General features: G+C 40.1%; 1 protein-coding gene across 8 annotated transcripts in view; it reads right to left on the reverse strand.

Moving 5' to 3' along the window:
• LOC122558337 (Fanconi anemia group A protein-like) overlaps window positions 1–12,938 on the reverse strand; it is a 98,804-nt gene that overhangs the window by 21,183 nt on the left and 64,683 nt on the right. For all 8 annotated transcript variants that reach the window (XM_043706792.1, XM_043706791.1, XM_043706788.1 and 5 more), the window contains 10 exons: window positions 10,283–10,382; window positions 9,602–9,801; window positions 8,888–8,984; window positions 7,964–8,134; window positions 6,774–6,847; window positions 5,975–6,103; window positions 5,113–5,203; window positions 3,281–3,435; window positions 1,838–1,943; window positions 318–377 (listed from right to left, as the gene is read on the reverse strand). In XM_043706792.1, the coding sequence (XP_043562727.1) occupies window positions 318–377; window positions 1,838–1,943; window positions 3,281–3,435; window positions 5,113–5,203; window positions 5,975–6,103; window positions 6,774–6,847; window positions 7,964–8,134; window positions 8,888–8,984; window positions 9,602–9,801; window positions 10,283–10,382 (1,183 nt within the window). The remainder of the gene's footprint in view (window positions 1–317; window positions 378–1,837; window positions 1,944–3,280; window positions 3,436–5,112; window positions 5,204–5,974; window positions 6,104–6,773; window positions 6,848–7,963; window positions 8,135–8,887; window positions 8,985–9,601; window positions 9,802–10,282; window positions 10,383–12,938) is intronic.

Genomic DNA, 12,938 nt, shown 5'->3' on the forward strand with positions numbered 1-12,938 from the left:
AATTGTCTTCACCTAGTCTGGCCTATATGCGATTTCAGATCCACACCAGTGTGGGTGATTTATAACTGTTGTATGAAGCAAGAGACTCAGTTATACCAACCATTACTGCTTAGCTCTGGATGAACAACAAATACATGCTCATCGACAGGGTCCACATCTGGTTGGCATGGGCAGGTTGGATCGAAGGGTCTGTTTCCATACTGCACATTTCTACGACTCTATGTAATGACCTTTTAATTTGTTCCTACCTTACATTATTTGATGTAGCAGACCTATCACTCACTCTGGACAACAATGATCAGAGGTAGATTCCTTACCCTGAAGAAATGCAAGGTAACTCCAAAGGGAATCGCAAATTCCTTCGAGCAATCATTCCGCTGTAAAGAGAGAAAGAACAGAATTATGGATAGGAAAAGGGAGATCGAAAGGACAAAAGTTGTAGGAATGTTGAGGTCAAGAAGGGTTTCTTGCAGAAAGTGGTGATGACAGTAGATTTAAAGGAAAGAAAACCAAGACTTGAAAGAAGGGAACGGTTAACAGCATCAGCTAATATGGAGATCAGGATAGCAAATTGTGGTCATCAGTTTAAGAAGAATTGGATGAGAGAGTCAGAGATGGGTCCCAGACAGAAAAGCTCAGAGATCATGATGGAGGTGAAATAGAAACTTGAGAAAAAAGTGAGAGAGCTTCAGACCAGGTTTGGCCAGATGGACCAGTGAGGCTTAAGAGAGGCAGCTAAACCGATTACACAATCCTCATGACAAAGAAGTTCATACACTATAATACAAGTATTTTGTCCCTCATTAGCACATTATTTATTTTCCAGTTGAGCATCCGGGACACCTGAAAATGATCGAAGGCCATGATAGCCTCTGATGTCAAATGCCGAAATATGTTGGAGAGGCTGAGTAGCCTATTCCTTTCTACAGAGCTCTGTAGTATTGGTCATTATTGCTCCTTTTTCGATCTGGAACATGGATGTAACAACAACCAATGAGTTGAGAACTTTTATCTCAATAACTAGAATGAAACCTATTCATTGTGATCCTGCTCGGAAATGTTTTCTTATCTAGGCGATTAAAATGCTCAAAGAAAATCGGTGGACTTAAGAAGAAAATTGTCCAGCGATAAATGATTCCTCACATTTTCACTGAATGGTTAGATAGCTTATTGTATCTTTGCTGGCTATTTGGAACATTTCACCTCCTGTCATTTCCTCACCTACCCCTGGAATCTATGCACATCTTTTCGACATAATTCAATTGTTGCTTTAATGTCTCAATTGAACCACGAATTGGAAGTGCCAGTGTTGGACTAGGGTAGACAAAGATAAAAATCACACAACACCAGATTACAGTCCAACAGGTTTATTTGGATGTTCTAGCTTTCGCAGCACTGCTCCTTCATCAGGTAGCTGTGGAGCATGACCATAAGGTACAGAATTTATAGCAAAAGATCAGCATCATGCACGCAACCAATACAAGATATCAAACAAACCTTGATTGCTGTTAAGTGTTTCATCTTTTAGAATGGGTTACAGGTTTTATTTCATTAATATATAAATCCCAGAACTTCTTTCAAATCACATTCTTGAGATAATTTAAGGTTGTATTAAAAAAAAGTGACATCTTAATCTCACACCTTGTCTGAGTTGGAGTCTGACTGATCCCAATCCTGAGCCAGCTGGTTCTATTCCCAAAATAGGAATTTATAAAATGTTACACAGATTTTGTTCTTTTGTTCTCATCAGCCATACTTGAATAGCTGACTAGTCTCTTGGATCTAAGTATATTATTAAAATTGGTGAATGAGATCTCATTGCCAGCACCACACTTACCAGCTCAGTGTTTGTGAAGTGAAAGAATGCCTCACATTCCAAAGTTGTCCTTAATCTGTCTTTGCGAGTCTTGAACAGCAAACTGGGAGGAAGTACCACTAGAATTCTGAGCAAGCCAAAATAAAAAAAGCAGCAACAACTTAGACAAGAATTATACTGAAACCAACTGGATGCATCATCATTACATAAATATTATATCACAAGCGTAAATTTTACTGTTCAGTATAAAACTGAACAATGGAGAACAGAAAGACTATTACAGAGTTTGCATAGTCAGCTTTTCTCAGATGGGGCAACTGTGAATCTTTTTGCCCCTAGGTTCAGGAGGGTAAAACAAAGCAGGGTTCCTCCTTGTGCTACTTGCACTGTTGCATACCCTTTGCATGGACCAGCGCCTGGTATGTATTTCTGCTACAGGTGAACGGCTGTTGATATTTTCTATTTAGGCTGAGAAGAAAGAAGTAACCATTTATTGCTCCTAGAAATGAGCCGACATCCACAACATGGAGTGTGCACCCAGGGTAATAAGAAAAACAATACAAAAGGACAAAAACAAAAGCATTCTTTAAAGACAACAAATTCATTCAAAGCCTATCGCAATTAGCTGTCCCCATGTATTCAAAGGGAATTCGATGTAACTGAAGCTGATGAGGGAAACCAAGAAAACAGCTCTCAAGCTTCTGAGCTCAGGGATGGTTCTCAGTATTGCAATCCACTTCAAATTTTAAAAACAAGATACAGCGGACTAAACAGATTTTAAAGAGAAACACAATGATTTTAAGTCCAACTAGGCTGCTGAATCGTCAGCAGCAATGGGTGAGAAGGAGTGAGATAAAAAACAAAGTGCGGGGGGGATCTCAGCAGGTCTGACAGCATCTGAGAGACAGAAACAGAAATAAGGTTTCAAGTCCAAAGACACTCCTTCAGAACTGAAGAGGCAGAAATGTGAATTGGTTTTGTACTTTGGGGGAAGATTAGGGAGAAGTTAAAAAGATGTGAGAAGGACCTAGAGGGAGTGAGTCTCGAGTGAATCAACAATCATCCCAAGAGTGAGTTTGTGACCATTTTACTGAGTCACTAACATCACTCACATTGTACAACAATTCTTATTTAAGGTTTGTCAGAAGAAAAAGTCACATTATGTTTGCAAAGCAAGAAGTTGGAAATACAAATACTTGGTTAAGGTTGGAATACCCTGGATAGTTAAGTGACACACAGTTCAAAGATGTTACTCTGAACTCTTCACATTGTGTCGTTAGTGACACAATTCAATCAGACTGTGTGAAAGGGTAGTTAATAAACTTTTATTATACATACTTGCATCCTGCATAAAATAATTTGCCAAATTACAGAATAGTATGAAAAATAATTTACAATCCTAGTGAACAATTAGCTAGTATTAATGTTCTTGCTGCTATTCCTCCATAATGTTTTTGTTCTTACCTGATGAATATTTGCAATTCAATCTGATGCTCTAACTTCTTGCTGAGGTTTGACAATTCCAGTCTTGCCATACGGTCTTGAAACACATCCAGAAGAAAATGGCCACTTTTATTTAATGCCTTTGTCCATACCTTCTCCAGATCAAACACCATTTCCTGTAATTAATGCAAACAAACTTTACATCTGAGAGTCTGAATAAATGGGTCATTTTCAGGTTGGTAGGATGTGACTAGTGGGGCATGGCAAGGATCAGTGTTTAAATTAAAGCTGTTCACAATCTGTATCAATGACTTACATAAGGGAACAAATGTAATATTTTAGTTTTGGGTGATCTGTGAACTTCAAATGGGAATGGGAGTTTTTTTTTTAAATCAATTCATAGGGTGTGGATGCCATTGGCTCAGCCAGCATTTATGGTTCTTCCCTAATCACCCTGGAGAAGGATGGTGAGCTGTCTTCTTGTACTGCTGAAGCCCTTAGTGCATAAGAGCACTCACAGCGCAGTTAGGAAGGGAATTCCAGGATTTTAAAACAGCTACAATGAAAGAATGGTGATGTAGTTCCAAGTCAGGATGGTGTGTGGCTTGGAGGAGAACTTGCAGATGGTGATCTTTCTAGATAATAGAGATCACAGGTTTGGAAGGTACTACCAACGGAGCCTTGATGAGTTGCAGCTTTTAACTATTACAGACTCCTGCCACTGTGCATCATGGTGAAGGCACTGAACACTAAAAGTGATGCCAATCAAACAGTTCCATTGTCCTGGATGGTGTCAAGGTTCTGGAGTGGTTTTGAAGATGCACCCATCAGGTAATCACAGAATCCCTACAGTGTGGAAGCAGGCTATTCAGCCCATCAAGTCCATACCAACCCTCTGAAGGACATCCCACCCCACCCTACCCTACAACACTGCATTTCTCGTGGCTAACCAACCTAGCCTGCACATTCCTGGACACTATAGGCAATTTAACATGATCAATCCACCTAACCTGCACATCTTTAGACTGTGGGAGGAAACCCACGCAGATGCAGGGAGCATGTAAAGACTGCACACAGTCAATCGCCCATGGCTGGAATCGAACCTGATTCTGTGAGGCAGTAGCTCTAACCACTGAGCCACCATGCCATCCAAAATGGAGAGTCGTCCATCACAAACTGGCTAGTACCTTGTCAAGGGTGGACAGGCTGTGGGGAGTAAGGTGAGTTACTTACTACTGGATTCTTAGCCTCTGACCTGTCCTTGGGAGTTCAGCAATAGTAATGCCGATGAATGTCAAAGGGTAATGTCACTGAGTCTATTTTAGAAAGACCACTTTTGAAGGACACTGGGTACAACATGGAAAATTGTTGCATTTACAAAGAAACCAAGCTGCTCAACTGGACTCACTGAGTCTATCATACTTTCAAGGGAGGTTACATGATCCACTTTCTGGGTTTAAACATAGTCAGAGACACGTACCAGCTCCTGGAAGTCCTAGTAATTACATCTAATCAAATATACTACTGTTATCATGCAATTCCTATTATCCAGGGACAGTGCCTCTTTTATAGATACTCTATGGAGCTGTATACTTGACCCCCAACATTACTAGAAAGACCTAAAACAAAACTAAGATAGAAGGATTGGTCACAGCAAACTACCTCAAACTTTATCTCGTATCATATACTCATATAGGTAACAAATACCACAAAGTACCTGGGGTGATCATTTTGGAAATTACCACATGAATTGCCAACAAGTATAAACTAATCACCAGAGTTTATTTTGTGGAAGCTTCCTCATGAGCTACCAATATTTGAACATGTAACATATAAAACAACAAATGTATTACCTGTAATCGACAAGTAATACTCTCATAGCACGATCTATTGAGTGAAGAAAGTTCCGAACAGTCAGACTCTTCGCAGTACCGCACCTTAGCTCTGAAATTAACCATAAAAGTAAAACTAGAAATAAGAATACATTATGTCCATGATATTATTATTTTTACCTTTTTCAAGAGAATGTTAAGTTGTAAGTAGCAGAAATCATTGTGCTCAGCTATAACATGGATGAAAAGGACAGAGTTGGGGTCCTTTTTTCTTTCCATTTATAAGTTAAAACCCCCTGGATTAAATATACAGAGGAAGAACAATTTTTCAGAGTTTCCTCTTTGCTCCTGGTTTCCTCCAGGTGCTCTGGTTTCCTTCCACAGTCCAAAGACTGGCCACGCTAAATTGCCTATTGTGTCAGGAATGGGCAGACTGGGTGTCTTAACCATGGGAAATGCAGGATTACAGGGAATATTGGAAAGGGGATGGGTCTGGATGTGATGCTCTTTGGAGGGTGGGTACAGACTTGATGGGCCGAATGGGCTGCTTCCGCCCTCTTGTAATTCTATGATTCAAACTGTGTTCCAGTAAAAGGTCATTGACTTGAAATGTGAACTCTGTTTCTCTCTCTCTACTATTGCTGCCAGACTTGTGTGTTTTTAGTGCTTTCTGTTTTAATTTTGATTGGCAGCTTCCTCAGTATTTTGCACTTTTCTTCAGGGGATAATGACATTTGACAGTGAGGGTTGGCCTGCAGTCAAGTTTTTTTGATTAACTAAGGGTAAGGGAGAAATTGAAAAGGAAAGAAAAATTGTGATTGTATTTAGTGAAGCCATACTTTGAATGTTGAGCTCCCGCTTCACAAGTATGTTGAAAATGTACCTTTTATGGAAATCCATTAATGCATTCATGATAATCCTACATGCAGTCTCTAAATCCCCTCCACATCCTCCCTCAGAAAGGGGAGATGGCAGATAAAGTTGGTAACAGGCCCAGTGCTGATAATCTTGTCTGCAATTGAATCAGAGGACAATTTACAATTACAACCTCATTCTAATGTGTCCAAAGTACTTGACTGGCACTGGACAAGTCAAACACAACTATCATAATTATCAAATTCCACAAATATTAAGTTACTTGAACATTTAACAAATCATTGGAAATTATTTGCTTCACGAAAGTGGATGATGTCTAAAATCTATTGATTGCTGTAAAGTTAAACATAAGTAGTAAGCCAACTACAATGGGCAGGTTTTGTTTGAAGAAGTATCTATGTTTCCACTGTTTTTAAAAAGATTAGAATACTTAAAGGTTAACACACTTTCATCTATTCATTCTGGGCGGAGACATACTACTGCCCATCAGTGGTCCTCTCCTTTCTGAAATAAAGACACAAATTCATTTTGGCTGGTCGCAGAAGTAGTAGTGTGGGATCAGACATCTGTTACACTTAGCACCTTTACAGTAATGAAATTAAAAATCCAACACTGCTCAGAAGGGACGGTGAATCCAATTCTATCCATTTTGTCCAATGAACCAGCTGAGACAAATTTCAAACCCATGGTGTGTGTGATCTTTTATTTAATTTTGGCAACTAACATCAATTCAGCTATTTGGCATTCTAAATTCTGAGGAAAGAGAAACAATTTGCTAAGCTTATGTCGACTCAGAGGATATTTACCTCTCCAGGTCAACTAGTAGATCTTTGTCTGGTTGGACAGCCAGTTCAGACATCAACCACTCATGGAACGTTAACTAGAAATAGGTGGAAAGAGTTAGATATGGCATTTTCCTTTCCAAATTAATACTAGACACATCTAACATCTTCATATATAATAAATTATACGTTTACTCAACTACATTTTGCACTTAACATTTTATTGGGCAAATACAGGGTAACAAATAATTTTTATGTAAACAAACTACCAGTATCAAAGCTTTAGTTAGGTCACGATGAAACTCTGCCCTTTTTACATTTTCCAAAGTTGATAGAACTTAGAATCCTAAACTGTGGAAAGAGGCCATTCAACCCATTGAGTCTGCACCAAGCCTTCAAAGAGCATTCCACCCAGACCCAGAGCACCCCCAACCCAAATCTTCCCAATCCCTGTACCCCTGCATTTCTCATGGCTAATTCAACTAGTCTACACATCCTGGACACTGGGCAATTTAGCACAGCCAATCCATCTAACCTACACATCTTTGGACTGTGGGAGGGAACCCACACAGACACGGGGAGAAATTGCAAACTCCACACAGACAGTCACCCAAAGCTGGAATCGAACCCGGGTCCCTGGCACTGTGAAGCAGCTGCGCTAAAAACTGAGCATTCATGCTGTCCTTAATACCTTCTTCCAGAGTTACTGTTTGTTAAATTTGCTGAAGAGTTCACTTTGCTCAATAGTGTACAAACGCGTATGCATTAATGTTACTACATCGGCTCATGTCTGGGGCAATAACTTAATCTTGGTATAAAGGTTTAACCACATGGTGACTAATCAATTATATAGAACAGATAAGGCAATCCAGGGTTTATGACCTAGGAAACTGTATAACCATTGGTGCAGCAATTAAAATGGAGGATGCTTTCAAGAGATAACAGGAAATTGGGAATCTGATTTACACTTGGTCCAATTGTCCTTTTAATGAAAAGAAATAGGATAGAGTGTAAATCAAACTAATAGGACATTCTATCACTTGCTTTACTCCACTACCCAAAACCAGTTTAAAATTAAAATTGTATATTTTTAATTTTAAAATATCATAATTCAATAGACGATAGAAATGGGTAACTAAGGATCAAAGCTATTTTACCAAAAAGTTCAAGTACCTCCAGACAAACTCATTTTGGAGAGGTACATACTCAGTTACCTGGAATTCTTTCACCTTCGTAAGTTCCTTGAATAGACGTTGTTTAAACAGTGAAAGAGCTGCAGTTCTCCAATTCAAATTAAGGTCAACAAGATTATGCCACATGGATTCCTTTATGACCTCCTGTTCCTGTCGAGCTTCTGGAATCAGTCGTGGAACTATGTACTGTAGCTAAAAGTAAAGAAAACCCAAGTGAATCGGTGACCCAGATTTTACAACAGAAATGTTGGTGACCCACACACTGTTACTCTGCAATCATCCTCACAGCAAATTTGTGCAGCTGCACATGTGCAGATAAAAGTGAAGAGTTGTAAATTGTTGCCTGGTTTGCCCTGTTCCTTCACAAGTTTCACTAAACAGGTATCTTGTTGATAGAGGAGAAAGCTGTAGAGGGAGGAAGAGAGCTTCTTCCCGAAGAAGGATTCCTGAAGAAGGGCTTATGCCCGAAACACCGATTCTCCTGTTCCTTGGATGCTGCCTGACCTGCTGCGCTTTTCCAGCAACACATTTTCAGATCTTGTTGATAGAACCAGCATTAAAATATATGAAGGCACGCAGCTGTAATTTTCCAGAGGTTACTCCGTGGACATGGCAGAAAGGGTCAGGGTTTGAAAAATTCGGTCTAAGTGAATCTTTCATCACTAATTTAGATTCCATACAGCTCAGTGAGAATTTTCAGACCAGTTCATTGAAGAACCTCATTGGTACCCACCCTGCTCACATAAGGCACAGATTCCTTCCAGAGGGCACACAGCTGTAAAGAATCAAATAATTCTAAGTAAGGTGCAAATGTTGCTCCTTTTAAAACTATATACACTCAAAAGTAACTGCATACTAGATTTCCAAACCAGAGAAAGACTGTCGATTTGTATAGTAAGTCAAAGGACTAAGTAAAACCATTTACTTGCTCACAAAATACTTCACCTTTTGGACGAACCCAGAAGGAACAGAGAGTTTTATAATGTCAATTGATGGCAATGGTGACAAGCTAATGGCATAAGCAACTGCTGCTGCACAAAACCTGTTAGAGAATAGAAACATTAAATTACCAAACTGGGTCATGTTTTCAAACAGTTTTCATACACAGCTACACAGATTGTGCAGTAACAAGGCAAGGACACATATCATAAAATCTGGCGCGTATGATGAAATTTCATACAGCATTTCTGGTGATTTTCAAACTAAGGGAAGGATATAATTGATGGACCATTAATACCTTACAGCTGGAATTTAAATCAAATGCTGATTTATACAGCATGGCCACTACATTATAATATGATGCACAATCCTTTAGAAATAATGCAACAAATGTTTGCAGTCCTGTTGGGCAGATATCAGCAATTTGGCTAGTAGCACAGCTAGTTCTGCCAGATGTGCTCTTCCTGATTGCAAAGCAATTTAAAGAAAAATAATTTCCAATTTGTTTTGTAGGTTGTACATTTTGCTTACTTCACATCATGGGAAGAAGGGTAATGCTTTTCGAGGACTACCCACCAGTATCTCTCCAACCCTGATATTTTCAATGTATTCCAACTAAGAACTTACACTTCCTACTTTTTCTCACTAAATTTCATGGCTTTGCATTTCTGCTTCATTGATCTCTATGCTGAAACCATTAAAGCAGGATCATTCATTTACCTCATACAGAATGTTGAAAATTCTCCAGTTCTACAGATCAAAAACTGGTTTAGATACTCAGCAAAGGAAAGTCCTTCTTGACCGGCTGACTCTGCTACAGGTCCTGTGGAATTCATTGGTAATAGGATGAGCTGCAAGATGTGTAGATGAACAGTGAAAGCAGCCAATCCCAAAATGTGGACGTCAGCAAGAGAAGAACCCTTAAAAGAAAAACATGTATGGATTGTACTTGTACGAAACACATCTCCTGTGTAAATTCCAGGGTATTCCAATCCTAATTATTATCTTATAGAAATAGAATTAGAATCCCTACAGTGTGGAAACAGGCCATTAGACCCAACAAGTCCATACCAACCTTGTTCTATCAATTAGCAATAGTGAAGTTTGATATCTGACATGCAGCATTGGTCAACAGATTATCTTACGGTGGTGCAGGGGCTAAAATAATATCAAACAGATGCATTTTACCTGGCAGAAATAATTAAACACTTTCTTAAGTAACAGTATTGTATTATTCTTTTGTTTGATATTCCCAAGTACCCAAAGCTCTACATTTTGTGAATTAGCTGACACATTAAGAAAACGTCCTTTAATGCTTTCAGCGAGAAAACAAGTCCCTTTTAGTCTCTTTTCTCAGCTCTTCAGAAGTAATCTGGTGCAGACAATGTGCTGTTCTCCTACCTGGTGAGTGGTCAAATGTAGGACTCGTGTAAGAACTGCACTTAAAAGTTTTCTGTGGCCACACAACATTTTCACAAACAGAGAGGCCCATTCACCTTGTCTGTAAAAAACAAAATATGCATATCAATCTAATAGATATATCAATCTAATACAACAGATATAAAAATCTCAGCAGCTAACAAGCAATACACTAGATTGTTTTGGGAAGAACCCTCTGGGCCAAGTGAAATGATTGGAAAAACATGAACCCATTTTTCACTTTTCAGAAGCTGTTAGAGATATATCGTATTTCCAGAATTTAATGTTTTTGATTTCACATTTACACATTTGTGGATTTTTTCTTCTTTTGAACTTCAAGGTCTTTGCCTCCATGTTCAGCATGAAAACTACTACCTTTTGATAACCAAAAGACAGAGAAAGATCAGGAAGGCAGTGCAGGTGTCCCCTGCAGTCAACTTCATCCAAAACAGGTATAACGTTCTGGATAATATGTTAGGGGAGATGACTGACCAGGGGAAGGCAGCAGAAGCCAGGTTCATGGCACCATGGCTGGCTCTGCTGTACAGAAGGGCGGGAAAAAAAAGTGGAAGGGCTATACTCATAGGAGAGTCATAGGGAAAATGTGTTGGGTAGGCTAAAGGATATTAAGGTGGACAAATCCCCAGGACCGAATGGGATCTATTCCAGGTTCCTGAGGGAGGCGAGAGGGGAAATAGCTGGGGCCTTGACAGATATCTTTGTAGCATCCTTAAACACAGGTGAAGAGCCTGGAGGACTGCTAATGTTGTCGCCATGTACAAGGGTAATAGGGATATTCCAGGTAACTACAGACCAGTCAGCCCGACGTCAGTGGTGGGAAAGTTGCTGGAGAAGGTACTGAGGGATGAAATCTACTGAAATTTGGAAAACAATGGGCTTATCAATGATAGGCAACATGGTTTTGTGTGGGGAGTGATCATGCCTCATCAACTTAATAGAGTTCTTTGAGAAGTGACCAAGTTGATAGATGAAAGAAGGGCTGTAGATGTCATATATATGGACTTCAGTAAGGCATTTGATAAGGTTCCCTATGGTAAACTAATAGAGAATGTGAAGTCACATGGTGTGCAGGGTGTCCTCGCTAGGTGGATAAAGATCTGGTTGAGCAACAGGAGACAGAAAGTAGTATTTGAAGGGAGTTTCTCGAAATAGAGAAAGGTGACCGGTGGTGTTCCACAGAGGTCAGTGATGGGGCCACTGTTTTTTGTGATATACCTAAGTGATCTGGAAGAGGGCACAGTTGGTCTGATCAGTAAGTTTCTGGATTAGTGGTGCTGGAAGAGCACAGCAGTTTTACCTGGGAGTTGCAGTGGGAGAGGGACTCCCTGAGATTCTTGTAGAGAGAGGAGGAAAACTTCTTCAAGGCAGGCATCCTTGCAAGAGGATCAGTAAGTTTGCAGATTGGTGGAGTAGCAGAAAGCATATTGGACTGTCAAAGAATACAGGAGAATATAGATAGACTGGGGAGTTGGGCGGAGAAGTGGCAGATGGAAATCAATCCAGGCAAATGTGAGGTGATGCATTTTGGGAGGTCTAATTCTAGAGCGAACTATACTGTAAACGGAACAGCCTTGGGAAAAGTTGATGAGCAGAGAGATCTGGGAATTCAGATCCATTGTACACTGAAGATGGCTGCACAGGTGGATAGAGTGGTCAAGAAGGCATATGGTACGCTTGCTTTCATTGGACGGGGTATTGAGTATAAGAGCTGGCAGGTCATGTTAAAATTGTACAAGACATTGGTTCGGCCGCATTTAGAATACTGTGTACAGTTTTGGTCACCACATTACCAAAAGGATGTGGATGCTTTGGAGAGGGTGCAGAGAAGGTTTACGCGAATATTGCCTGGTATGGAAGGTGCTAGCTCGGAAGAGTAGGTTCAGTAGGTTAGGATTGTTTTCATTAGAAAAAAAAGGAGATGGAGGGGGATCTGATTCAAGTCTACAAAATCATGAAGGGTATAGACAGGGTGGATAGAGATGAACTTTTTACCAGGGTGAGGGATTCAATAATGAGAGGTCACGTGTTCAAGGTTAGAGGTGAAAAGTTTAAGGGGGATACATGTGGAAAGTACTTTATACAGAGGGTGGTAGGTGCCTGGAACATATTGCCAGCAGAGGTAGTAGAGGTAGGCACGGTAAAATCATTTAAGGTGCATCTGGACAGATGCATGAGTAAGTAGGGAACAGAGGGATACAGATCTTGAGGAATTGGGTGATAGGTTTCGACAGTGGATTTGGATCGGCTCAGGCTCGAAGGGCCTGTTCCTGGGCTGTAAATTTCTTTGTTCTTTGTAAGAGGAGTAGATAGGCAGTTCTGCGGTTGAAAACAAGACTCCCGAATGGTAGGTTGCTTCCCAGATGCACGGGTCAGGGATGTCTCAGATCAGCTGCAGAATATTCTGAAGGGTGAGGGTGAATAGCCAGCTGTTGTAGTGCCTATCAGCACCAATGATATAGGTAAAAAAAACGGGATGAAGTCCTACATGAAGAATTTATGGAGTTAGGAGCCAAGTTAAAAAGTCAGACCTCAGAGGTAATAATCTCAAGATTGCTATCAATGCCATATGCGAGTCAGAGTAGAAATGAAAGAATAGGCAGGATGAATGCCTTGCTAG

This window comes from Chiloscyllium plagiosum, chromosome 17 (genome assembly GCF_004010195.1).
Source record: "Chiloscyllium plagiosum isolate BGI_BamShark_2017 chromosome 17, ASM401019v2, whole genome shotgun sequence".
Taxonomy (NCBI): Eukaryota; Metazoa; Chordata; class Chondrichthyes; order Orectolobiformes; family Hemiscylliidae; genus Chiloscyllium; species Chiloscyllium plagiosum.